This window comes from Periplaneta americana, chromosome 8 (assembly GCF_040183065.1).
Source record: "Periplaneta americana isolate PAMFEO1 chromosome 8, P.americana_PAMFEO1_priV1, whole genome shotgun sequence".
NCBI classification, from domain to species: Eukaryota; Metazoa; Arthropoda; class Insecta; order Blattodea; family Blattidae; genus Periplaneta; species Periplaneta americana.
Genome location: NC_091124.1, coordinates 92,788,399 through 92,813,674, shown reverse-complemented (window position 1 = coordinate 92,813,674; position 25,276 = coordinate 92,788,399). Strand labels below are relative to the sequence as shown.

General features: G+C 35.9%; 1 protein-coding gene across 2 annotated transcripts in view; it reads left to right on the top strand.

Annotated features, from left to right (window-relative positions):
- The first annotated feature begins 1,050 nt into the window (after positions 1 to 1,050).
- The window catches only part of LOC138704888 (uncharacterized), a 149,110-nt gene continuing 124,884 nt past the window's right edge, over positions 1,051 to 25,276 (top strand). For both annotated transcript variants that reach the window (XM_069833279.1, XM_069833280.1), the window contains exons 1-3: positions 1,051 to 1,257; positions 4,059 to 4,187; positions 16,850 to 16,964. In XM_069833279.1, coding sequence (XP_069689380.1) covers positions 1,066 to 1,257; positions 4,059 to 4,187; positions 16,850 to 16,964 — 436 coding nt within the window. In that variant the 5' untranslated portion in view covers positions 1,051 to 1,065. The remainder of the gene's footprint in view (positions 1,258 to 4,058; positions 4,188 to 16,849; positions 16,965 to 25,276) is intronic.

The window sequence follows — 25,276 nt, the reverse complement described above, 5'->3', positions numbered from 1 at the left end:
TTCTCTTGTTCATATCCTTCTTGTTCTTTATATGCTTCTCTTTTTTCATATCCTTCTCTTATTCATATTCTTCTCTTTTTCATATTCTCTTTTGTCGTATTCTCTTTTTCATATCCTTCTCGTTCTTCATGTCTTTCTTTTTTCATATCCTTCTCGTTCTTCATATTCTTCTCTTTTTCATATTCTTCTCGTTCTTCATATCCTTCTCTTTTTCATATTCTTCTCGTTTTTCATATCCATCCCTTTTTCATATTCTTCCCTTTTTCGTAACCTACTCTCTCTATATATACAGTATATCCTTCTCGTTACTCCCGTTTCCTCATTCTTCCACTGCATCTCTTTTTTCTCCCCTTTTCCTCATTTTTATATCACCATTTTCTCATTCTAATCACCCCTTTTCCATGTTCTTCCCCTCTCTTTCTCCTTCAGTTTCTCCTCCCTTATCCGCTTTTCCTCTTTCTTTCCCTTTTTCTCGTTCAGAATCTTCTTTTCCTTGTTCTCCTTACACTCTTTCTCGTTCTATTTTTCTTTTTTCTCATTCTTATTCCTTTTTCATTTTAGCATTCTTCTTTCTCTTTTTTCCATATTCCTACTTCTTCCTATTTTTCTACTTCTTATTTTCTTGTTTCTTCTTCCCCTTTTCCTCCTCCGTCTTCTTTTTCTCGTTCTTCATCACTATTTATCGTTCTTATCCTTTTTCCTCGTTTCTTTCTCCACTTCACCTCGTTCCTCTCCACCATTTAATTGTTCTTCTTCCCACTTTTCCTTCTGCTCCTCCCAATTTCCTCGATTTTCTCTCCCATTCCTCGTTTCTGCCCCTTTTCCTCGTTTTTCTCCCTTATTTCTTCGTTTTTCTCTCCTATTCCTTGTTTTCTTTCTCCGTTTTTCGTTGTTCTCCCATTCCTTTTTTCTCTCCCATTCTACGTTTTTGTTCCCTCTTTTTCCTTGGTCTTTACTCCATTTCCTCATTCTTCTCCCTAATTCCTCGTTTCTCTGTCCCTTCTCATTGTCTTTCTTCTTTCCGTCCTCCTCATTCTTCTGTCTTAGTTTCAAACTGATTAAAGAATGCACTATTTCTGTTTACTGTTCCAGGGGAACGGGAGCACACACAGGGGCGAGATAAGACAGTCCGGCGGCGGAGTCGGGAGGAACATCGCCGACGCTCTGGGAAAGCTGGAAGCGAAACCATTCCTCGTCTCCGCTATTGGGAAAGATCAGACTGGGAATTATTTGCTGCACGACACCCTGAAACATATTGTGAGTTGAAGTTCTTTATGTGCTATGTGCGTATAGACACCAATACTATTCTGGTGTTCAGTATTGCATAGCTGCAGAATCATACACTTCCTGGCAATCACGGATATATGAATGTCTATTATTTATATTTTTATGCATTTAAAATTGCATGTGTTCGTCTTCAAACAACCGCAAAATATATTGATTCAGCTTTCTTAACTAACTGTAGGAGTCCTCGGCATGTCAGTGTTATCTGCGATAGCCTTTCTTATTCTGTGCACTGCTTTACTCTTACAATCCAGGTTCCTTGGTTCGTGTGCATTTGCACTACTTTCCGCAAGGTCCCGTTTAGAACTGCTCCAGTATTTCTTCTTATACATCTGCTAAAACCTCCAATTGTACTAAACAGCTCAAAACATACAGTATAAGATAATGTATAATAAGTTTTTAATTGTCCACCTATGCTTATCTTTTATACAGTTGTGAATTTTTACATGAGTTAGTCTATCACATTAACGTTTTCGATACTTAATTTGTATCATCATCAGATGTATGTGCATGATAGTGATTAAAAACCTAGCCAATTGGCGTATGTGAACTTCCGTGTTATGTATGTGTGCATGATAGCTTGTTCATGGTTTCAATTGTGGTACCTAATATACTATTAACTACTAACATTAAAACTTGTTAAATCTAAAATCAATGTCTAAAATACAATTATTTAAAACACTTGTTTAAAATACACATGGGTTGGTATTATATCACGTTTGTTCACTTCTGTGCTTGGGTATGTTACGATGTTAAATGGGGCGATGTTTTGTAAATTTTCACTAGTCTCACTTTTGTTGCACTGTTTGTTATTTTCACATAAATCTTTGTCTTCTTTATCTGCTATTCGTATTGTCACATGTTAAGGTTAAAATTACATAAAATGGAGTTCACTGATGTGCAGTTTTTTGCGTATATAAACTCAGTCGTCTGAACTGTTTAATTACAATTGTGGTATGATGTCGATCCCCGTGTCCTAGTAAAGCCATGCATATCTGCAAACAGTATTAATATTATTATTGATTAAGTGTATGAAGCTTTTAATATATTGCAAGGCGTTGTAATGGTATGTTAACTTACGGTCGAACTGGTTGACGTGTTGTGTTCTTGATAGCTGCGTGGCTTGTACTGGAATACGGGTCTCAGCATAAGACTTTAAAGTTGTAGCTTCGATTAGGCCTACACTGATTAAACACTGTTTTGTTTTCGGACTCTTTTGTATTCTTAGAATCCGATCGGACAATGGTAGGTTAGTCCCTCAGTTACGACGAAATTTATGACTATCTGATAGTTAATGTTGCTTGCTTGACAGGAAGAGAACAGTGTACAGTATCTACTTGCTCGTCTAATGAATGGTATCTACGACCATAGTGTAGACAGTATAGAGCTTTCGTGGTTTAAAAAATACCTTTGGGTACATAAGCGTCTTCTTAGCGTATATAAGTTATTTACGTATTTTATAAATCTAAATACCATAACTAAGCATTGCTTCATATTGCTTATACTCGTAAATAGTCATATATTAGTTTATTTGTATTTCTAATAGTAGAATAAAAGGAATATATTTACTTCTGTTATTTTATATACGTTATAAAATATGTAAATAACTTATTGCAAAGAGTGGGGGATGTGCACTGAGGTAAGGCTACCAGATATTTTTCACCATTCATCCAGGTCAAGTCCATCTACATTTTCAAGAAATAATGGACTTTCTCTTTAAAATGATCCTTTCTGGAGGATCTCAGAAATAATACATATTCCACAGATATCTTCTATTGTGAATGAATACCCCAGACACTGAGTAATTCTACATTTTCATATACTTATAATAACACTGAAAATCCGGGGACGTCTGGGGATAAATTACTAAATTCGGGGGCTTCTGGGGACGAATTTTGTTCAGGAAAAAAAAAAACAAAGTTTGGAGATTGTCCCCGGAAAACGGGAACGTCTGATAACCTTACACATAGTACTGGGTGTTCAGTTCAAAGTGTGTCATGGCTCGCTGTATGCCGTCATGTGGCTAGTCGATGAGCCTAGAGAATTCAATCTTCCTACACTTCCGCAGAGGTGTAGTACCTATCTGCCAGAGAAGTTGCCTAGCAAGTACGGCGTTCATTCTGAAGAGTACTTACCGATACGTACGGTGACGCCGGTAGTGGCAGGAGTGTGAACTGTTTCGAAACATGTACTGAGGTGAGTTTTTTCTTACTGTCGAGATATGGGGAGAGGGTTAAGACGATTACTTACGTATTTGTTGACATTAATTTCGACGGTCAACATGGACACGGAGCATTTGATTTGTGTTGTGGAATGTTGCCGTATGCAAACGATGATAACAAATATCCTGCGTACGACTTGGCCTCGCAAAACAGTTCGAAAGAGGTTATAGTAGCACACAGACCGTACAGACCGCCATCTGTTGCTACGACGTTCAAGTTATACCGTACACGTTCTCAAGTTCAGATTGAACGCCTTGATTAATAGGCAACTCCTCTGACATAAAAGCTGAAACTCGCTTCAAATCGCTGACTCATCAACAGTGACGTCATGACACACTTTGAAATGAACACCCAGTATATAAGGAGACGCTGATATACCCAATAGTATTTTCTTAACTCTGAACGCTGTATGTCTATAGCATTCTGAACTTATCTATTCCACTATTGTCATAGGTACTGTTACTTTACTATAAGCGACGAACCACAGCATCTTCAGTATTTTCTGTTTTTCTGCAGTACTGTTAGATTAACATTTTGGCACTTTTATTTCAGGACACACGAGGTGTCGTGCGGCATGATTCTTGCAGAACTGCGTGCTACAGCGCCATTCTTGACCACAACGGAGAGTGCTACTTTGGAGTGGGCGACATGAACATAAATGATGCCATCACACCGGAATTGGTAAATACAAATATGTGGATTTCACAGTGACAAATATACTGCCCAGTAAAATAACTTAGGAACATTATGAATTGCATAAATATTTTTATTGAACAAGAGTGAAGGTATTAACATTGAGAAAGAGGTTTACATTATTTGTGACATTATTTATTCATGTAAATAAAAACAAATGAATAATTAATTTTAATGTTAATAAAAAGCTTCACGTGAAAATTCTAGTTCGCAAGCAATTTAATCTCGTCATAATATTTTATTAGATTAGAAGTTCCAATATAGACATCTAAATCTGTGACATTGTTTAATATTTCATGTAAATAAAACAAATGAATAATTAATGTTAATATTAATAAAAAGCTTCACGTGAAAATTCTAGTTCGCAAGCAATTTAATCTCGTCATAATATTTTATTAGATTAGAAGTTCCAATATAGACATCTAAATCTGTGACATTGTTTAACATTTCATGTAAATAAAAACAAATGAATAATTAATGTTAATGTTAATAAAAAGCTTCACGTGAAAATTCTAGTTCGCAAGCAATTTAATCTCGTCATAATATTTTATTAGATTAGAAGTTCCAATATAGACATCTAAATCTGTGACATTGTTTAATATTTCATGTAAATAAAACAAATGAATAATTAATGTTAATATTAATAACAAGGTTCACGAGAAAATTCTAGTTCGCAAGCAATTTAATCTCGTCATAATATTTTATTAGATTAGAAGTTCCAATATAGACATCTAAATCTGTGACATTGTTTAATAGTTCATGTAAATAAAACAAATGAATAATTAATGTTAATATTAATAAAAAGCTTCACGTGAAAATTCTAGTTCGCAAGCAATTTAATCTCGTCATAATATGTTATTAGATTAGAAGTTCCAATATAGACATCTAAATCTGTGACATTGTTTAATATTTCATGTAAATAAAAACAAATGAATAATTAATGTTAATATTAATAAAAAGCTTCACGTGAAAATTCTAGTTCGCAAGCAATTTAATCTCGTCATAATATTTTATTAGATTAGAAGTTCCAATATAGACATCTAAATCTATGACATTGTTTAATATTTCATGTAAATAAAAACAAATGAATAATTAATGTTAATATTAATAAAAAGCTTTACGTGAAAATTCTAGTTCGCAAGCAATTTAATCTCGTCATAATATTTTATTAGATTAGAAGTTCCAATATAGACATCTATATCTGTGACATTGTTTAATATTTCATGTAAATAAAAACAAATGAATAATTAATGTTAATGTTAATAAAAAGCTTCACATGAAAATTCTAGTTCGCAAGCAATTTAATCTCGTCATAATATTTTATTAGATTAGAAGTTCCAGTATGGAGATCTAAATCGTGTATTGCCTCCACGGCATTTGACGACACTTTGACGTTCGTGGCATAGTTCCAATGAGTTTCTATTATTCTCTCTTGAGAAATAATCTCCCATTCCTTTTTTAGCACATCCCCAAATCCTGCAGGGTTTTTAGAGCTCTACGTCGGTTTCTAATTTTCATAATATCTAGAAGATTCCACAAGAGTTCAAGTCAGGTCTGATCGTAGGTCAGTCCAACCTCAATTTCATTCTCCTTTAGGAAATGTTTCGTCACAGCCGCAGTATGTTCTTCAGTATTATCCTGAGCAACGAAAATTCAGAATCTACTCCAAACCCAGCAGGTACTATAATATTATGATCTTCTAAAACGTCCTCAATGTACCGGACAACGTTAAGTTACTAGAAAACAAATAATACAAGATCTGTAGCATTGTTGTACAAAATACTGGGCCAGGTCATTATGAAATCTCCATTAAATATATCAACTTTCTACACAGCAGAAAATCTTTCTCCTTCCCATGCCCACGTCCGTATACGACTATCACAACATGTATTATCGCCGCGCTCTTATGGTTAACATTCGGCAGATCTTTGAGCGGTCTCGTGCATAACATTCGGCAAGTCTTTGAAATTTAATTGTATTGTTGTTTTCAATTTCTTGTGTCGCCGCTCCAATCACTCGCCTCAATTTCAATATTGCAACCAATAAGCTGCTTCCATTATTAAATGACACCTACTTGTCTAATCCACGTGGACTAAAACCAAGGTTGCAATGTCTTGTGCTGAGGACGAACATTAAGGTATGTGATTAAAAATTATTATTAAGAGTTAAGAATGTCAACGTACTCGTATATGAAATTATTATTATTATTATTATTATTATTATTATTATTATTATTATTATTTAACAATATAACAAACTAGTAGGAAATAGACATGACAACGTGCCGCTTAGAGTGAAACCTGCAGAGCAACAATCGTTCAGAAAAATTATGTTTCAAAAGCACACAGCACGTTATTGTATGATGCCGACATGTTAAGCATGAGGCCGCGGCGATAATACGATATAGAGATGGGGGAAATAATTTAAATACCGATATATTTATATTGCAATATATTGCAAACCTAATTTCGATAAACGATATATATTGCAGAAATATATATCCATATATCGAAACGATTCGATATATCGCTATCCCGTAAGCAAATTACATCCCGTAAGCCTTATTACATTTGTGGGCGTACATTTATTACAATAAACTTAAATTTTAGCAGCCTGTTCCTTATTAGAATTGAAATTAACATCATAACATCAAAAGATTAAATGTAAAATTGTAACGATAAACAATACATTTTCAATATTATTATGTAGTTCCTAACCTAAATCAAAATTATGGAGGTAAGATGAGCTTAAATGATACAATGGGAAAGTGTTAAGTGAACTCTATATGGGTCAGTATTTGACATTGAAACATTCATTCATTCATAGTGTTCTGCCCAAAGGCAGATCTTTCACTGCAAACAGAGCATTCTCCACTCTTTCCTATTTTCTGCCTTCCTCTTTATCTCCTCATATGGTCAATATATATTAATTTCGTTTATCGTCTGATATCTTCTTCTGCCCCGAACTCTTCTCCCATTCACCATTCCTTCTAGTACATCTTTCAGTAGGTAGTTTCTTCTCAGCCAATTCCTTTTCCTCCTCCTGATCAGTTTCAGCATCATTTTTTCTTCAACCACTCTTTCCAACACAGCTTCGTTTCTTACTCTGTCTGTCCATTTCACACGCTCCAGCCTTCTCCATATCCACATTCGAAATGCTTCTATTTGCTTCTTAGTAATGTCCATGTTTCTGCCCCATACAATGCTACACTCCACACAAAGCACTTCACTAGTCTCTTCCTTAGTTCTTTCTCCAGAGGTCTGCAGAAGATGCTCCTTTTTCTATTAAAAGCTTCCTTTGCCATTGCTATTCTCCTTTTGACTTCTTGGAAGCAGCTCATGTTACTGCTTATAGTGCACCCCAAGTATTTGAAGCTGTCCACTTGCTCTACTGCCTCATTTAGAATTCACAAGTCCACCTTCTTTACTTTTCTTCCTATGACCATGGTTTGCGTCTTGTTGGCAATTATCTTCAGTCCATATTGCTCACAGCTGTCTTTAGCTCCAGTAGCTTATCCTTTAGTATTATCTAACAACGCCATATCAGCAAATCTTAAACACTTTATTCTTCTTCCTCCTACTATATCACTCCTCCCATGTTCTGAAAACAGTTCTTCACTAAATCCTCCAAGTAGATGTTGAACAGGGTACGTGATAAAGGGCATCCTTGTCGTACTCTTCTCCCTATTTCACTTGCTTCTGACATTTCTTCTCCTTTGACTCGTTTCATTTGTAGGTTACTGAAAAGCCTTCTCTCTTTCCAATCCACTCCAATTTTCTTTAGGATCTCCATCAGTTTTTTCCAATCCACGATTCAATTATTCTAATTTTATATAGGATTCAATCGAGGATACAAATATAATACTCTTTTCTAGATAACAACGTAATCATTTTTAAATGTAAGCAAACAGTACTTCTATTCATTTTTAAATATAAGTAAACAGTACTTAGAATGTTACAAGTTGTAACAAACTTCACAATTGATTTGATACAAACCTTCTATAGTAAGTTACTATTGCAAGTTATTGTTACACTCCAACATTCAAAATCTCAATGGTGGTGGTGATGATGATAATAATGATGGTGATTACGGGGATAAAATTTTTATGTACTAAAATATAGGCTATAATAAAAAAACAATGCCAGTACTATGTTGTGCATAGAAATCCTAGCCGTGAACAAATCTAAAGCCAGTATTACATCCTTGTTTCTCTTTCCATTTAAAAACACAGAAATAAAAGTTTTGAAGTCAAACGGTTCCTTTTCAGAGTGGCAGTTGCTCCTGCCTTGGAGAACATTAATACTAAAACAGTAGTAGATAAACCTCCCGTCTCAGTCTCACGTTCGCACACTTTGGATTTTAAATTTGGAACTGCATATTAAATAGTTTGAATTTGAATTCTAGACCAGTCAATTAGAGAAAGGCATTGATTGGATTGGATATTTCAAGATTGCACAATTATGTAACTACCCACTTTCATTAACGCCATCTCTCGGGGAATTATCGGAGTTAACTAGTGTGGATTTTGTTGTTCATAATAATTGCACAAAAACAAAAACAAATTTTAAAAACCGATAAATTTATGGGAAAACCGATATATTATACGATATATTGAAACAAAATTTCGATATCGATATATCAAAACGAAATTATCGGTATTTCGTAAAAACCGATATATCGTTCCCATCTCTAATACGATGAAATCTGAATTAGTCAGAGAAGAGCACAGATTGCCACTGGTTCAGGTTCCAATCAACTTATTGCTGAGCAAATATAAGTGTTGCTGTCTTGTGCTGATATCTTAAGCGAGATTTTCGAACTGGTCTTTTTCGGTCGTATTTTGTGTTGACGTAATCTGTTTCTCATAATCTGGTGTGAAACCAGACCTCCAGAAGCCACCTGGAGGTCATTCAGTAGATCTCTTGCAATACTTCTACGCCGTCTTACGGCAAAGTGATAATGAATTTGTCTTACGGAACATTTGTTTTGCGTTTATGGCCACTTATTTTACAATGCTGGCTTGTCTCTCTTTAACTTTTCCATAGCCTGGTCACTACAGGAGGAGACACATAAGACTCTTCACCCATTTGTCGCAGATATTGTCCCTGTCATAGTAGAAGAGCAAAGCATGGTACACTTCTGATTCCCTTAAATGTTTCATTTTGTCAATAGCTTGGATAAACAAGGCAACAATTAGCATCTGTTACCATAACAATGCCAGGAAACTCACCAATGAGAACTTTTTCATTACCTTCAAAGATTTCTTGATATTTGTTATTTCAGCTTATTACTCTAAATTTGCACCATGACAAAAATGTATATTAAAATTTGCCTACTATCCAATTTTTAGCACCAAGCTTTAAACAGCAATAAATACAGGGACGTCATTTAATTTTTACTTCAATTTTTATTGTACCTGAGTTTTTTTATGTACTTCACTCCCACCCCTTCTACTAGTGAACTTCCACCCCAGATCACATATAGATTGCTTATTCCTATGTTAAAATCGGTTGCACTTTGAAGAGAACCGCCAGGATCGCCACCCGTCCGCCGTAAACGGACAAGAGATGGCAGTACAGTCGCTAATGCAATTCAAATGGGAGTTATGACATGACTCCTTATGTAAGAACTAGATGGCAGCATAGTAAATCTGACAAACGTTGTTACCGTCAAAGCCTATAACGCCGAGCAATCTGGGTATCTATGATCTAGGCTTCCACCCATCTTCCGCACAGAACCAAGGCCGCATATGCAGAGTCGTCTTACGGTCACAATAAACAGTGCTGACTGAGTGAGTATAGTACGTTCCAGAAATATGGTCACGTTTTCCAGTGAAAAAAGGGCATTCATTATTTAATCATATTTTCGTACAGGTACTGTGCGTCCTTTTGATTACGTCGCATCCCGATTTTCCTCACCCGCTTCTGCTGGGCTGTCCTAGCCCTGTTTCGAAAATATTTTCTGTTAGGAATTAGACGTCTACGTAATATTATACAACTGTTTAAAATAACTTACATAAAATGGACTCGTTTAGTAGTTAACTGTCAAGTCATTTCTCCCTTTCTACGACCCTGCGACGAATAGTAGATAGCATGTCTGACTAAATTTATCTGTGCGGATCGGGCAGAAGTGATGACTGAATTTACAGTACGTAAGATTCTCTCTTATAGAGTACGTAAGAATTATTACAACATGAGTTACTGGTACGAAGGACGAAGCCGGAAATTGAAATTAGGTACAATAGGCTATAGTGCGATAATATGCACAAAAGAACTGAAGCCTCTATCGAAATTAACGGCCACCATTTTTAACAATTTGTTTAAATATCCAGATTTTAATGCACTCTCTATAATGTACGCTAATGTGCTACAAGACATTATAATATACACTGCATAATGAATACGTCCGCATGGATAGCTCAGCTTGTGAATAAAAACACATATTGTTAATACAGTATTGCATTTTTATTAAATAAAAACCTAACGAAAATGATCAAACTCAAAAACGTAATATTTCCAAGTTTAGGTACGTAAATGGATGCACTACTTTTCTTCCCTCCTATACCTAGTAAAGTGATTTATTTGTATTTTACACCAGTATCATCAAACTTCGGTCGTGGAAGGGAGTAATAAACAGTGTTTCCGGTTCTCAACCGTTAATCCAAAGGTATAGTCAGATTAATATTAGAAATGTTAGTAAAAACAAAATGATGTCCCTGTACAACGCTTTGTTACAAGTGCTTCTCTAATTCTTGTTTCCAGTTCTAGAGCCTGGTAAGTGAAGATACGTAACTTACAGTATTTACAGACTGGTTTCAAAACCTGAATTAAATTAAACAATCATGTAAACTACTATAACACATTTATTCTCGACACAGAGTAATAAAAAACAACTTTTTTGTAAATCAGCATTATGAGCAGTCTTTATTGTTAGTCAAAATCGCGCACGGTATGGCACATTATTGCACCAGTGCCGTAAATAATTATCATGCCAACTAATCGTGACCTATCTTTAAAGATAGGAATTTACCCACAGAGACTACAAGCACAGTCTAGTATACAGAGTGTTTCCGAGGTGGTGTTACAAACTTTCAGGGATGATGGCGAAGGGCACATGTATCAATTTGAGACATGGAACCATGGTCCGGAAATGACTGAGTCGAAAGTTATAAGCAAACACCCTGTATACAGTCACGAAGCTTCAGTTTATGAGGGTACTAGGACCAATAGACTGTGCAGGTACTATTTCGCATTGTCTGTAATGAGGCGATAGTAGCGATCCTAGTGGTTAGCAACTATCTATGGATGCATATTTACTACGTATTGAGCTTCGTGACTATACTAGACTGTACTACATTTCCCCATTCAACTGCTGCGATACAAAACACATTTCAGTTGTAACCTGGCCATACCTCAGTCTTCACGTCATTCATGATGTAACGATAGTTTAAGCACAACTAACTAATATCCTCATGTTGTGGAATAAATTCCTACCTTTACTTGTGTCATAACAGTAATATTTTCCTTACAATAATATCTGCTGTCATAGCAAACTCATTCTTCATAGACCACGACTTCAGACACCTATCATTACAAATTTGATAATGTTATTTCTTCATTAATAGTTTTATAATGTTGTCATACAAAAAAAATTCCGTATGAAATACGTTTATAATGTTATACAATTATTGCAAAGCTCCTGTCCTAAACATTGACTCATGCAATAAAGTATAACATAAGCTAGTTTCATAATTATACAGGATGTTTCCGAGGTGGTGTTACAAACTTTCAGGGGTGATGGCGAAGGGCACATGTATAAATTTGAGATAAGGAACCCTGGTCCGGAAATGACTGAGTCGAAAGTTATAAGCAAAAATAGTTGTGTGGAAATTAAATTGTAATTTGGCACCACGTGCCCTTCTTCCCTTAACTTTTGGAACAGTCGTGGAAAAATGATATGGGCCGAATTTCTCCTACGTGGGTACTTGGCCCGATACAATCTTTGAGCTTGTCTACTGTTCCCATTGGCTCATCCGTATTCGAAAATCAGGTCTGCTTATTCCGCTCTCGTTTACTCCTCCATTTCACTAGGATTGATCGACTGGACACTGCAACTTGTACACATACACTGCTGTCTACAGACGTGCATATCAGGACGGACCATGTCCGTTATACATTAAACTATCTGCATTGCTTTAGTGTAGTTTCCTGTCCCCACCCCTCAGACATCGCACTGAATGGAATACTGTTCAGATGAATACAGTATGTGTAAGATGTACAGATAAATACACATAAATAAGGTGTACAGAGGAATAAAATTATTTCATTTCCACACAACTATTTTTGCTTGTAACTTTCAACTCGGTCATTTCCGGACCAGGCTTCCTTATCTCAAATTGATACATGTGCCCTTCGCCATCATCCCTGAAACTTTGTAACACCACCTCGGAAACACTCTGTATACTAATATGTAATATGCAGTTGAGTATTGTAAGACAATATCGAATTAACCATAAAACTACAAATCCATATGTTGACTCCTACGTGAGTAGCCGGATGAGATTGTCATATAGTATGACTCACTAGAAGTTCGAAAACACTTCCACTGAGAAGAAAACGATTCCGTAAAAATTTAATGCCCTAATTTTACAAGAAAGTTGAAGAACTTAACAGGAAACGATTAAGAGAGCGTAAAATGTTCTTGAAACTTAGGTAGCTGAGACTTTTTAAGCACTTTTTATTTTAAATCAATCAATCGATTAATTGTGAAATAATAAAAACAGATAATTTAATTTAACTAGACGCAGGCTTACTATAAAATCGAGACGTTAAATAGCTTTATAACTAATATCGTCTATGTGCATCTTATTTTTTAAAAAACTATTTTCGTTTGGTAGAATAAATCTAGTTCTATAACCTATCTTACTTATTTTGTGGATAATTTAATCTGAAGAAAATACTATTTCTCTTACTCTTTTATTTCAGAGTAGTTTTCCGTGAAATGTAATAAATGCTTTCTGTACTAGTTCTTACATTTACGAAACCTAAACGAACTTACGATGCGTCGTTGACTATTATATGCATTTCAAGCTATCTCAAGTCTCTCCGCGAGTATCCATGTTATTGCTTGGTATGTCGAAATTTTCATACATAAAATTACTGCTATAGAAACTCTTATCTTCCGTTGAAACTGAGGCTAACAAATTTACATGTGCGATATCACTTTTCATAATCTGGCCTTAACGATTCGCATTAATTTATACATGCAACATTTCCTTCTTAGAAACAAGTTTAGCAATTTAAATATGGAAATCATCCTTTAACAAGTCATCTTAGTAATTTACTTACGGTACGTAAAATTTCCTTTCACAACACAAAATTACAGTTTACATCTTAACAATTAACATAATATGCAACATCTTCTTTCATAAACATTTAAAAAATTTGCATTATGCAATATCTTCTTTAAAAAGCCACCTTAACAATGCAAACATGCAACATCTCTTCTACGAAATCATCTTAACACGTTACATGTGCAACATCTCCTTTAAGAAGTCGTCTTAACAATTTACATACCTGATATGTAACTTCTCATCTAAGAAGTCATCTTAATTCATAAATGCAACATCTCTTCTAAGAATATTATACGTTTTCTCTAAGAGGCAGCCTGAACAATTTACATATGCAACATTTCCTTCCAGAAGCCATCTTAAAAATTTATATAATTATGTAACATCTTTCCTAAGAAGAGACATAATTACTCAACATTTATTTCCAGAGCCCAGCCTAATAATTTACATATCCCGAGCGAACATTAAAATATCTTCATCTTTTGCTAAACGTTTAAAAGATAAACAACTACCAAATTGACTGACACTCTTGGATGCTGCGAATGCACTCCTATTCCAATACAACTTCAATAATACAAAGCAAATAGAAAGAGCAACATTGAAAGTCAAGAAAACGAAGACATGAGCAAGTTAATGCTTGACGAGTGAATAGGTCCAATCCATTGAGATGGTTGTTGAAATATTCAGCGTTGGCGGAATTTTAATAGTTTCAAGTGGTTATAGTTTATTACTGTGCATGGCGTTCTACGCTCTATCCCAAATAAATTCACTATCAAGTATTACGACAGGCTCCTTAACATGGTTGTCGTAGCACGGGATCTGGCTTCCGGGCGACAGGTCGAGCTTCAGTCAGTAAAATGCTGCCTACAACGGCAGAAGCATATAAAACATATCTTACAGTAGTTGTTCAAAGTGTCGTCCTTCCGCTCGTATACAAGCTTGATATCGCGAGAATATGCCACTCGCTCGTCTAAGCTCATCAACTGAATTTCTTATTTAATGCTCAATATTAAGTGCATTCTTTGAACCAGATCGCCTTCTCGCAAAGCATTGAACACTTGTGTACTTGTATGGTTTCAACTTTAGTTACTTTGTTGCATTTCTTGCAGCAGACAGGAACGTTTGTTTGTTGTGCAAGTATAGCTATTGATTTTTGTGGTGAATGTTCTAAATTGGCTCCGACTTTATCCATTTCGTTAAAACTTTTCGTGTTCGGGAGTGTTTTTGTACAACACTGAACCTCTGGTTTCAAATTTCAAGAATAACAATTATTAGCCTATATGGGACTCACCTCACCGGCTCTGCGAAGAATGCAAAAGTAATGCTGCAACTGTTACTCACTTCAAAGCTACTTCAAATCACGCCTCTATTCGCCAACTTCCGAACTGATAACGTCCACATTACAAACTTCATAAAAACATTAACGAATCATCATACATGTATTAATCCCTGCGGTAGCTGAATGGTCAGACCTTCAGCCTGTTACCACCTCTTATCAGTTCCACTACATCCCCACTCCCAGCTTCCCCTGTGATGTTCTCCTCCTGTCAGGACCGGTGAGGTGAGTTCGAAACTGTAGTCTATATAGCACTTCTTGGACACTGCATTGAGATAAGTGTCAATAAACTCTCTTCGAGCAGAACTGTTTTACAACATTGGGAATATGTCTGCCGTTCTCTTGTTCAACAAACACTTTTCTTCCTGTTACCCAATGCGCAACATTTTGCAGAAAATGTCTTGGAATATGCCGAATTTCTTGCGAGTTAGCATCTTTCAGTGCGGTATAGTTGTTGGGTATACCAAGAAAATTCGTCCATTAAGATATTTCCACAACCAAAAGTCGGCCGGATTGAGATCTGGAGATCGTGGAGGCCGTATTGTTGGAAAGTTTTTACTGATGACACAATAGTCAAAGATTCGTGAAATTGTTTTGCAGGAGTATAGATGTGGGACGGTACGCAATCTTGTATGAAGATTATGTTTTGAAGGTTGTGATTCCTCGGTGTAGGAGTGACGAAGTTCTAAAGCATACTGTAATAGAACTTTCTGTTTACTGTGACAGTCTCTATTATTCAATTCTTGTCTTCTTCCAATAAATATGGATCAGTGCTGAATTAGAAAGTAAAGCCATATCATACAGTAACTTTCATATCACGAAGACCTTACTTAATTAAAACATATGAGTTATTTTCATATCAAATTCTACGCGTGTTAACTCCGCCATTAAAAAAAAAGTAAGGTTCATCTCTTGAGAAAACTTTGGCCAGTCATTATTAAGTTCAAATTCTATTAGAATAAAAAAGTAAAATCATATATTTTCTGCTTGATACTTCGAGTGCGAACACTGATTTTAGTTTATGTATAGAGACTGCGATGTTTTCTTAAAAATTCTCCAACTTTACTACCAATGCAATAATAATTATTTATTTCATTACTTTTCTTAACCTAATCCATTACCTCCTGGCTTAGTTGCCTCATGAGGGATGTCATATTGGTGTCACTTACTAAGTTCCAACCTGTCTTCAGACAGTTGATTAAACAACAACTTGTCAGAAGGATCTCAGCAACAGTGGCATTATTGATTAATGATTTGTCTTCCAGATTTCTTATTAGCAACAGAACTAATATCCTTAAATGTCCTGATTAAATTTCCGTTAATTACGAATGGAAGAGGGCTTTCTTTTAAATTTTTAAGTGTCCTAAATTTTCTCAGACCTTGAGAAAGACTCCTATTGCTTTCATAATAGCGTTGGTCCAGCTGTATCGTACCGTTTAACGACAGAACCATGGCTTGAAACTTCAAAATTCTTCTAGCAGGAGGTACTAATAAAATCTTTACTGTCTTAATCAATAAAGTTCAAAAAGTAGCGAATGAAAAGCCCCATTGTTTGCCAAACACAGTGATTTTTTTACCTCAAATAGTAAGATATTTATAACGATTTAGTGTTTGAAGTGTTTCTTGAATTACCTTATATATTTACATCCAATATTTTGCTTTTCATTTATTACTCCTGCACTTTTTAATTATAAAGAAATATATTACAGCCAGTATTTTGTTTCTTTTTTTAGTTTTATCTTATAAAAAGTGAAAAAGTCCTCCAAAATTACTAATTTGGTTGCATTTATTTCATTTTTTGCATTAAAATTCTAGATGTGTAACAAATAAATTTTAAATCAAGAATGATTCCTTCTAAATCGTTAGTTTTTCTTTCATATTTTACAAAACTCCATTTATGCCCAACCTAACAACGGGAAGCAGGACTAAGAAAGTTTACGACACGTCTTGTAACTCTCGTTTCAGGTTGAAAACTTCTTAGAACAACTTCATCAGAGCTCGTTAGTAGTGATTGACGGAAACATTCCTGTTCCGACTATCGACTACGTTCTTCGTGTTTGCAGAGATGCTCAAATACCAGGTAGGGAGCGCCAGTCATTTGCTTAATGTAATTCAAGTTTATACCAGCATGCAAGCAGATTGCCAGAAAGAAAAGGATGGAAATTCTAAAAGAATTTTTATTAGTTCTTGTGAGTAGCCTATATAAATATATTGTGGTACTAAGAGAGGAAACAATGTTCGATTATACAGAAAAACTATAGCTTGAATTTTTTTCATTGTTGGTGACCAGAGGCAGATTTACTTGTATTAGGTTAGCCTAGAGCTGCAAATTTTAGGGGCGGCAATTATAAGCGTTTTAACTCTTGTAACAGCTAGCTTTGCACGGGGTTGAGTAACTGTCGCAATGGTTATGGAGCCTGAGCACCGATGGGATGATGTGTAGACGTGGAAATGTAGTCCCTCATTATCGCTTGATATCCCTCCACTTGAATTCAGGAGTAATTGCTCTCATGGAAGTAGTTTTTCTTGTTTACGACGAACTATTTACGTTAAAAAATAGAAAGGACAAACTTAATGCTCTAGCTATTCTTGACAATGAACCAGAATTTTGTTGTTGGGATCACTGAAATAAATAAATCAATTTGTTAATCAGAAGTCAAGACGTCAAAAAGTGGTAATTTAGGTATTTTAACCTATAGCTGGTTCAATATATGTGTATTTACCATGGTATCAGTTTATCACTAGTGAAACCCAAAAGCATAAAATGCATAACAGCACTTCAGACGTATGGTTGCTACCACAAACATGATTTTGGTTATCAAACCGTCTCGATGAAACAAATGTTAGAAGCACAATAAAACATATTTTTGTTAATAAGGCATAAAAGCATAATATTTAATTAGAGCATAATTCTTGGGAAATGGACTATTTATAACAATTGTTACCAACAATTAATATTAAAAATACTCACATTAACAATGAGAAGCTCGTTTTTCAACAATGGAAATTTCAAACTTAAGAATTTAAGTTATATTTTAAATTCTTAACTACAGTTATATTTGTAGTTCTATGATTAACAGAACAATTAAAATAGCATTATAGAATACAAGTTTAACGGTTTTATGGCGAGCTCATACTCTGAATCAGAAGGGTTCACAATTTCACATCTATTTGAACATCTGTAACTGCGATGCATAGGGTTCGCGAGTTTCCTATAGGCAATTTTGTGGCTGAAAAGGGAAAACTTTCGTGTACCTTATGTTCAGAGTGAATTAATTTCGAAAAAAAATCCATTATGCAGAAACATGTGGAAAGTTTCAAGCATAGATTTCTGAAACAGAATGATGGACAGGGTTCAACTTTAGGTGGTCCTAGCAGCCTACATGCCAGTACGATACCTCAAGTATGGCAGCGTATGGAAAAATCCAAGGATAATGTGAAAGCATTCACTTTTGCTGGTATTCTATTGCATGTATTTCGTAACCAACGATTTCGTCAGTGGATAACAACAGCTATAGTCCCGTCGCTCTAATTTCCGGCAGCCAATCGCGTTGCAGGTCGGCTACATTTAAACGTCTGCGTCTTGTGATTCACTTATGAAGACGTTATTCATTTCTTAAGGCTCGATAAATACTTAATATAATCGCCCGCCACTTTGGCTCTTTCGTTGGCGTTCGCAAAAAGCACATGAAGACGTTATTTGCCGCTCAATTATTTGCTGAATTACAGTACGTTTGATTTATTATGATAGGAGCTACGACATGATAATGTTTAACGGTGTAGCAAATAGATTCCTCGTATGGTAGCTTGGGAACTAAAGAACAAAAAAGGGCGAACGATACTACACGCCGGAAATAACAGCGTCGCGACTATACATGTACGCAGCCGGCTCCTAGTGAAACCGCACTAAGAAGGTATCTTGCAAAGTGTCCTGAAGACACTTGAGGGTTATCTTATTTCCGTTAGACCAGTAGAAAGGTGGTACTTTACACAAACAATTTTTAATCAACTTAAAATTACAGCATTTACCAACAATGCAAGAAGAGGAACCAATCAAGAGGCGAACATATTGTAACTGGATCACACAGCGTTTTGCGTACTGATCGGTCCTTCCTTCAGCATGTTCTGTTCAGTGACGAATGCTTATTCTTTTTGGATAGGCACGCTCATACATAAAATTCATGATACTGGTCCGAAGAAAATCAAGATGGATGCGTGAAGCTAACAACCCTGGTGCTCCAAACGTTATGTTGTCGTGTGGAATCCTAGATATGGTTGTGGGACCATATTTGTTTGATTTAAATGTAAACCGGTATGGGGAATTGCTGAACAGCACTGTAATGGAGTTTCTGTATGATTTGCCACTGAACAAACAAATAAGAATGTGCTTTCAACAAGATGGGGCCACGGCACATTATGCTCTAACAGTTCGCCAAAAACCAGTGTGCATTGGGTTGGACGTGATGGACCTCAGGCCATGACGACCTCCACGATCACCAGACCTCACACCCCTTCATTTCTTTCTATGGGGATTTGTGAAACAGTAAGTTTTACAAACAGACCCTACGTCTATAGATGATTTAAAACAAAGGATCGCCCATGGTATCCAGTACACTTTTAAACGTGACAGAAGAATGTCAGGATCGAGTGAGACACTGTCTTCAAGTAATTGGAGCACATTTTGAACATTGTGGCAGTAACATACTGTATACAATTGTATTTGCAATTAGAGTAATGTTTCCCATGTGACAACTGACTTCTGCATCACACGGTATTAGATCGTACAGTTTCCGCAGGCTGGGAATCTTAATGAATAGCACGTATGAGTGCAATTTTGCTCGACCGAGCACTAAAATAGGTCGCTCTAGCCATTTTTTTAGTAGTTGCATTTATTGATTGACGGTTCAAGTCCCCATGTATCTGGACATTAGTAACAGAGTCGTCATCACTGCCTTATTTTATAGAATCTAAAGTTTCAACATATTGGTTTTAGCAGCAAATCCCCAAGTTGGGATTGAATATAACAAAACGTCGTGTACTCAATTTATATAGGCATACACATACCTTTCCTGCAGACGAAAATGCGATTTTAATGCGAATATAGTCGTACCATAGTTGCAGTTGCTTCATCATTGACATATTAATGTGTTGCCTTCACGTTAGTTTGCGACCTAAAATTATGCCTAGGTATTTCACAATGTCCGAATGTGGAATATTGTAATCTAAAAATTAAATACATTTCGTTAGTTTGCATTGTCTAGGGAAGGTTATAGCACTAGATTTTTTCAGTTTATAGTACTCCATAATTTTTAAACCATTTTTCTACCACAGTAACGTATATTTTAAAAGAGGCTATAGTTAGTTATAGTCGCGACGCTGTTATTCCCGGCGTGACTCCTCCTCTTTGCTTACGTCTTAGGAAGTGAAGGCTCTATAAAGTCTAGGTAGGTAATATCGTCCGCCACTTTTGTTCTTTCGTTGCCGAACTACCAGATGAGGAATCTATTTGCGACACCGTTAAACATTATCATGTCGTAGCTCCTATGATAATAAATCAAACGCACTGTAATTGAGCAAATAATTGAGCGGCAAATAATGTTCTCGTGTGCTTTCTGCGAACGCCAACGAAAGAGCTGAAATGGCGGGCGATTGTAATAAGTATTTATCGAGCCTTAGGAAATGCATCACGTTACCATCAGCGAATCACAAGACGCAGACGTTTAAATGTAGCCGACCTGCAATGTGATTGGCTGCCGGAAATAAGAGCGACGGGACTATAGTTAGTTAGTTAGTTAGTTAGTTAGTCAGTCAGTCAGTCAGTCAGTCAGTTAGTTCTTATCTGCTTGTTGTGTGTGATTGTTTGCAGTTTTTTCTCACGAGACCAACAGTGTAAGAATAACTTTTTGTAAATGTGCTCGGAAACTTAATGTCTTAATTGTAAAATAAATTCGATTGCCAATGTTACTTAGCAATAAATTTTTACACATATTTTTAAAAAGAAACGAATTTCGTCCATTGCTGTTCTGCTTTTGCTACTTTTATTGTGAAGTCAGTTTTATTCATTCAGTATGAGCATCCTTATGTGAGGTGTTCGTGTTAAACTGTGTGTTAATAACCACGTGTTCTTGATTCCGAACATAATAATATTAATTTAATATTACGAATAATTTTAATTTTCATTTTATACAGTGTTGTCTCAATGGATCGGTGGCTAATAAAATACATTAAAAATGACGGAGGGTAGCTGTGAATATATTGAATAAGCAGTCGTGGACACCCGATAAGGGGTGGTCCTCCAGCTTGGGGGTTGGGCGAAAGGCTAACAACCCATCACCGTAAAAAAACAGATTGTTACGAATCCATACAATAAAAATTACAATTATACAATTCAGAAACCAGTCGATCGCCTTGTCATTTATCATACCCCAGTGCTGATAGTTTAAAAACGGGTGAATGAAACAAAAAACGAAAATATGATGAAACAGAGATTTAGCGAACTTTCTGTCACCGAATTCTTGTGTAGTCTACTTTAGGAATATTCGGATATTTCTAAATGTGTAGTGGAGAAACTCCTCCCATTTCCAACAACATTCCTGTGCGAAGTAGGATTTTCACGATATGCAGCAACAAAATCCAAATTCCGTCATCGCCTGGATGCCACATCAGACATGAGAATTCAACTTTCTTCCATCTCTCCCAACTTGAAAGTTATTTATGAGACGAGGAAACAACACCATTCTTCACATTAGTAATTTGAAGGTAATTTTTTTATAACTGTGCATGTAATTACTGAAAAAAAATACACGCAGTTTATAAGTAGGCTACTATACTGCATATTTAGAAAGTTATGGCTATTCATGATAATTTGTGTAGTTGTAGACATATTGTTGAATTTGAATACGTACAGAATATAAATATGGAGGCATATTAAATTTATATCTAAGATATATTAATTTGAGGATCGTGAATCTTTTTTCAAGTCAAAAGGGATCCGCGATCAAAAAAGTTTGGAAATCACTGACCTAGAACATTTATCACTATAGCGAAACACTTTCTCTGCCCACATATAAACTTGAGTTCAAGCAGTTTACAAAATTTTTGTCGAGGTACATTCATGTATAGTAGATCTATTAGATGCTTTGGTAAAGCGTAATATTATAAAAAGCGAATATTCCTTCTTTTATTAGATTTCAGTCCTTTTCATCATAATTTTCCTGAAAAAGGAATACATTTATATACTGATTGATATGCAACTGATTTTTCGTATAGTTATGCTTTTTATGTAATTTCTACACCTATGACATGTGAGAAGGTCCAAACACAATAAAACATTTGATAACATTTGTCAATTACAATTTATTCGATAATTAAAAATGGCAACTCACGATTTAATACATCCGAAAATACGCACATTCTTTTAAAGAAGGCTACAGAAACACACTGCGACACTGACTTGATTAATTCTAATCAATGGAAGCAAATGAAACAATGATAAGATAGCGTCATGACTTGTTATGCGTTACTTCCTAAACAATTGTGACAAATGTTTCTAGTTTGGATGACAGCTAGTGTACACTATGTACAGATACCGAGACGAATCTTTGCGCTTGAAGTACGTTAAGCTTCAAATGCGAGGGGATTGAAGAGAGGATGGAAGAGACGAGGGATTGGCAAGCAGGTAGTATCCTCGACAAAACAGTCCTGCTCCAATATAAGAAAGATACTTGACATCAACATTAGCACTATGTATTACTACGCGCAGCACGTGTTTTTAAGTACAGCACATGTGACATCAATCCTACCGATGTCTGCATGTCAGCCTTACTTTCATTATTAGAAAAGAAAAGTATACAATGAATAATTTAAAACATGCAGATACTGTATATCACAGACAATAATAAATTAATTTAATGCAAATATTATTAACTTACGAGTACTGTAGGCCTGCGTCATTCGGAGTCGCTATCGCTTGTAGGTAATGCAGCAACACCCCTATCTGTCTCCGAATCAGAAGAACTCTCCTCCACAATAAGTAGACGATCGACCATGTTATCAGTGAGACCATCCATTTGTCACATTCTCTCTCCCTCCTTCACGATGTGACGAATATCCGATTGCCACATTTCGGCCGTGACTTGGGGGCAAGGCTGTGTCTGGAAGTTGACGTAAAATATTTTCGTCTCCACACAGTAATATCGTCCCTATGTAGGCCTAATATTACATTAACCGTTTTTCTTTTCACAAAACTGAAACCTATTTCTAATAAAAGACTGTGGAAGCTTGATCGTTTAAAGTCAAGTAAATCAGGATCACTATTTACATCACTTAACACTTTGTCTATAGCTGACGGTTCATTCTTGAAAAAGTGCACTTTAGATCGGATAGCACATTTAACAAAAATCGTCCACTTTTCCCAAAACGGTTCTAGGTTTGTTTCTCTTCTTACAAGGCGTCCTTAAATTACCACTTCCTTTGACTTCTTTGCGAACATTCAGAACACTATGTTCAGACACGCCTGTAAGCTCTGCGTTAATTTTACTATATAGTTTATTACGTCAGGATTCTTCTCTGTTAACTTTTCGAACACATTTAAAACTAATTTGTTTTTCATTTTTCACCAGTCTTTAGCAATTTACCTTTCGGACGCTTCTTATAAAACTGATCACACATGTTTTCACACAACAAATTTGAAATCGATCGCGCAAAGTTCTTGTTTCTCACTAACGTTCGTCCACTACCACTTCTACCTCCAAATCACATGCCATGGCAAGTTTCATTAAATAATTTTTCTCCTGTCCTTCAGAAGGAAAGTACATATGCAACGTATTTTACTATTAAATTTTGGTAAATATAACTAACAAGTAGCAATAATATTTAACAACTAATGGATCTATTTCGTCGCTTACATTCAGCTGTACTCCGGTCAGCAGCGTATCACTGCATTCTTATTAGTCACTAGAGATGGGTAAAAAAGAGCTGGAACAGTTTTTTTGAAACTGTTTCGATACGAAACAGTTTCGTGATATAACCTGTTCCAACTGTTCCAAAGGATGTTACACTACTCCAGTGATCACTTCAACGTTCCACCACAGTCTAGTATATACAGTCACGAAGCTCAGTAGTAGTAAATATGCATCCATAGATAGTTGCTAACCACTAGGATCGCTAATATCACCTCATTACAGACAATGCGAAGTAGTACCGGCACAGTCTATTGTTCCTAGCACCCTCACAACTTAAGCTTCGTGACTGTATATACTAGACATTGTATATATGATCTAGGGTTCCACATGGTTCCAAGAGATAAACAATTCAATTTCTAAACAGTTTTCTTTTTCTTTGCTGTCTGCAAAGGCCACGTGTAGCGCTATCACTGACCTCCAATCGAATGTAGATATAAATAATTATTATCCATGTTCCACACGGCCTTCGTGCAACAGTAGCCTATGTAGGATCGAGCAATTTAATTGTACGAATCACATTTCTTAACAAATCTGATATTAATTATTACCTGTCCATTGATGGAGAATATGTTCATGGTGCTCTAACATAGTGTTAATTATTAATATACCGAGAAAAATATCATCGGCTAATGTCATCGTTATTAAACTCTCCTATTATTATTTTTACTAAAATCGATTCATTTCGAATTGTAGTTATTTACTGTATCCTTAACAGTAACCTACAAAAAATGACTTTCGTTGTCATAATACTGAACAGCTGATTTAAAGGCGATTCAAGGGCTTTGAAACATGTTCCTGAAGCAGATGAGAGGTTGAAACACTTGGAATAGTTGGCACTGATGTTGTAAACATATTCTTATGAAACTGTTATTTTGGAACAGCTTCGTTCATGAAACAGTTACAGTCGAAACTGTTTCATAAAAAGAACAGTTTATCCCATCTCTATTAGTCACATGCTTCCCGGAATTATTTTGTTTACGTGCATTTGTTGACGGCAAGTACATTTCTTGTATTGGATAGTGCAGGTAAGGTACGGAGGGAGATGTGACGGAGCTGTGATGTACGCCATGCAAACAGATTGGTCCTCGTATCGGCCTGGTATCTGCAAGTTATTTTTTTGCTAATGATGGGTGCTTGACTTATGTCATTCACCCATATGAAGCCAGATATGTAGACCAAATTACCGACAGAGTCGTTGCCCAAGATACGCCATAAGAGACTGGTCTACACTACACCTACGATGAGATGATGATGGAGATTTATTGGGATGCCACAGGGGAACCGGAGCTCCCGGAGAAAACTCGTGTTACCTGGACCATCATGGGCTTGCCCAACACAAGTTATAAATCGGGGGTACACAGGGGATAGAACCCAAGTCCACAGGATTATAAGTCCACAGACCACCGTGGCGGCTGGTATCTGTAAGTAA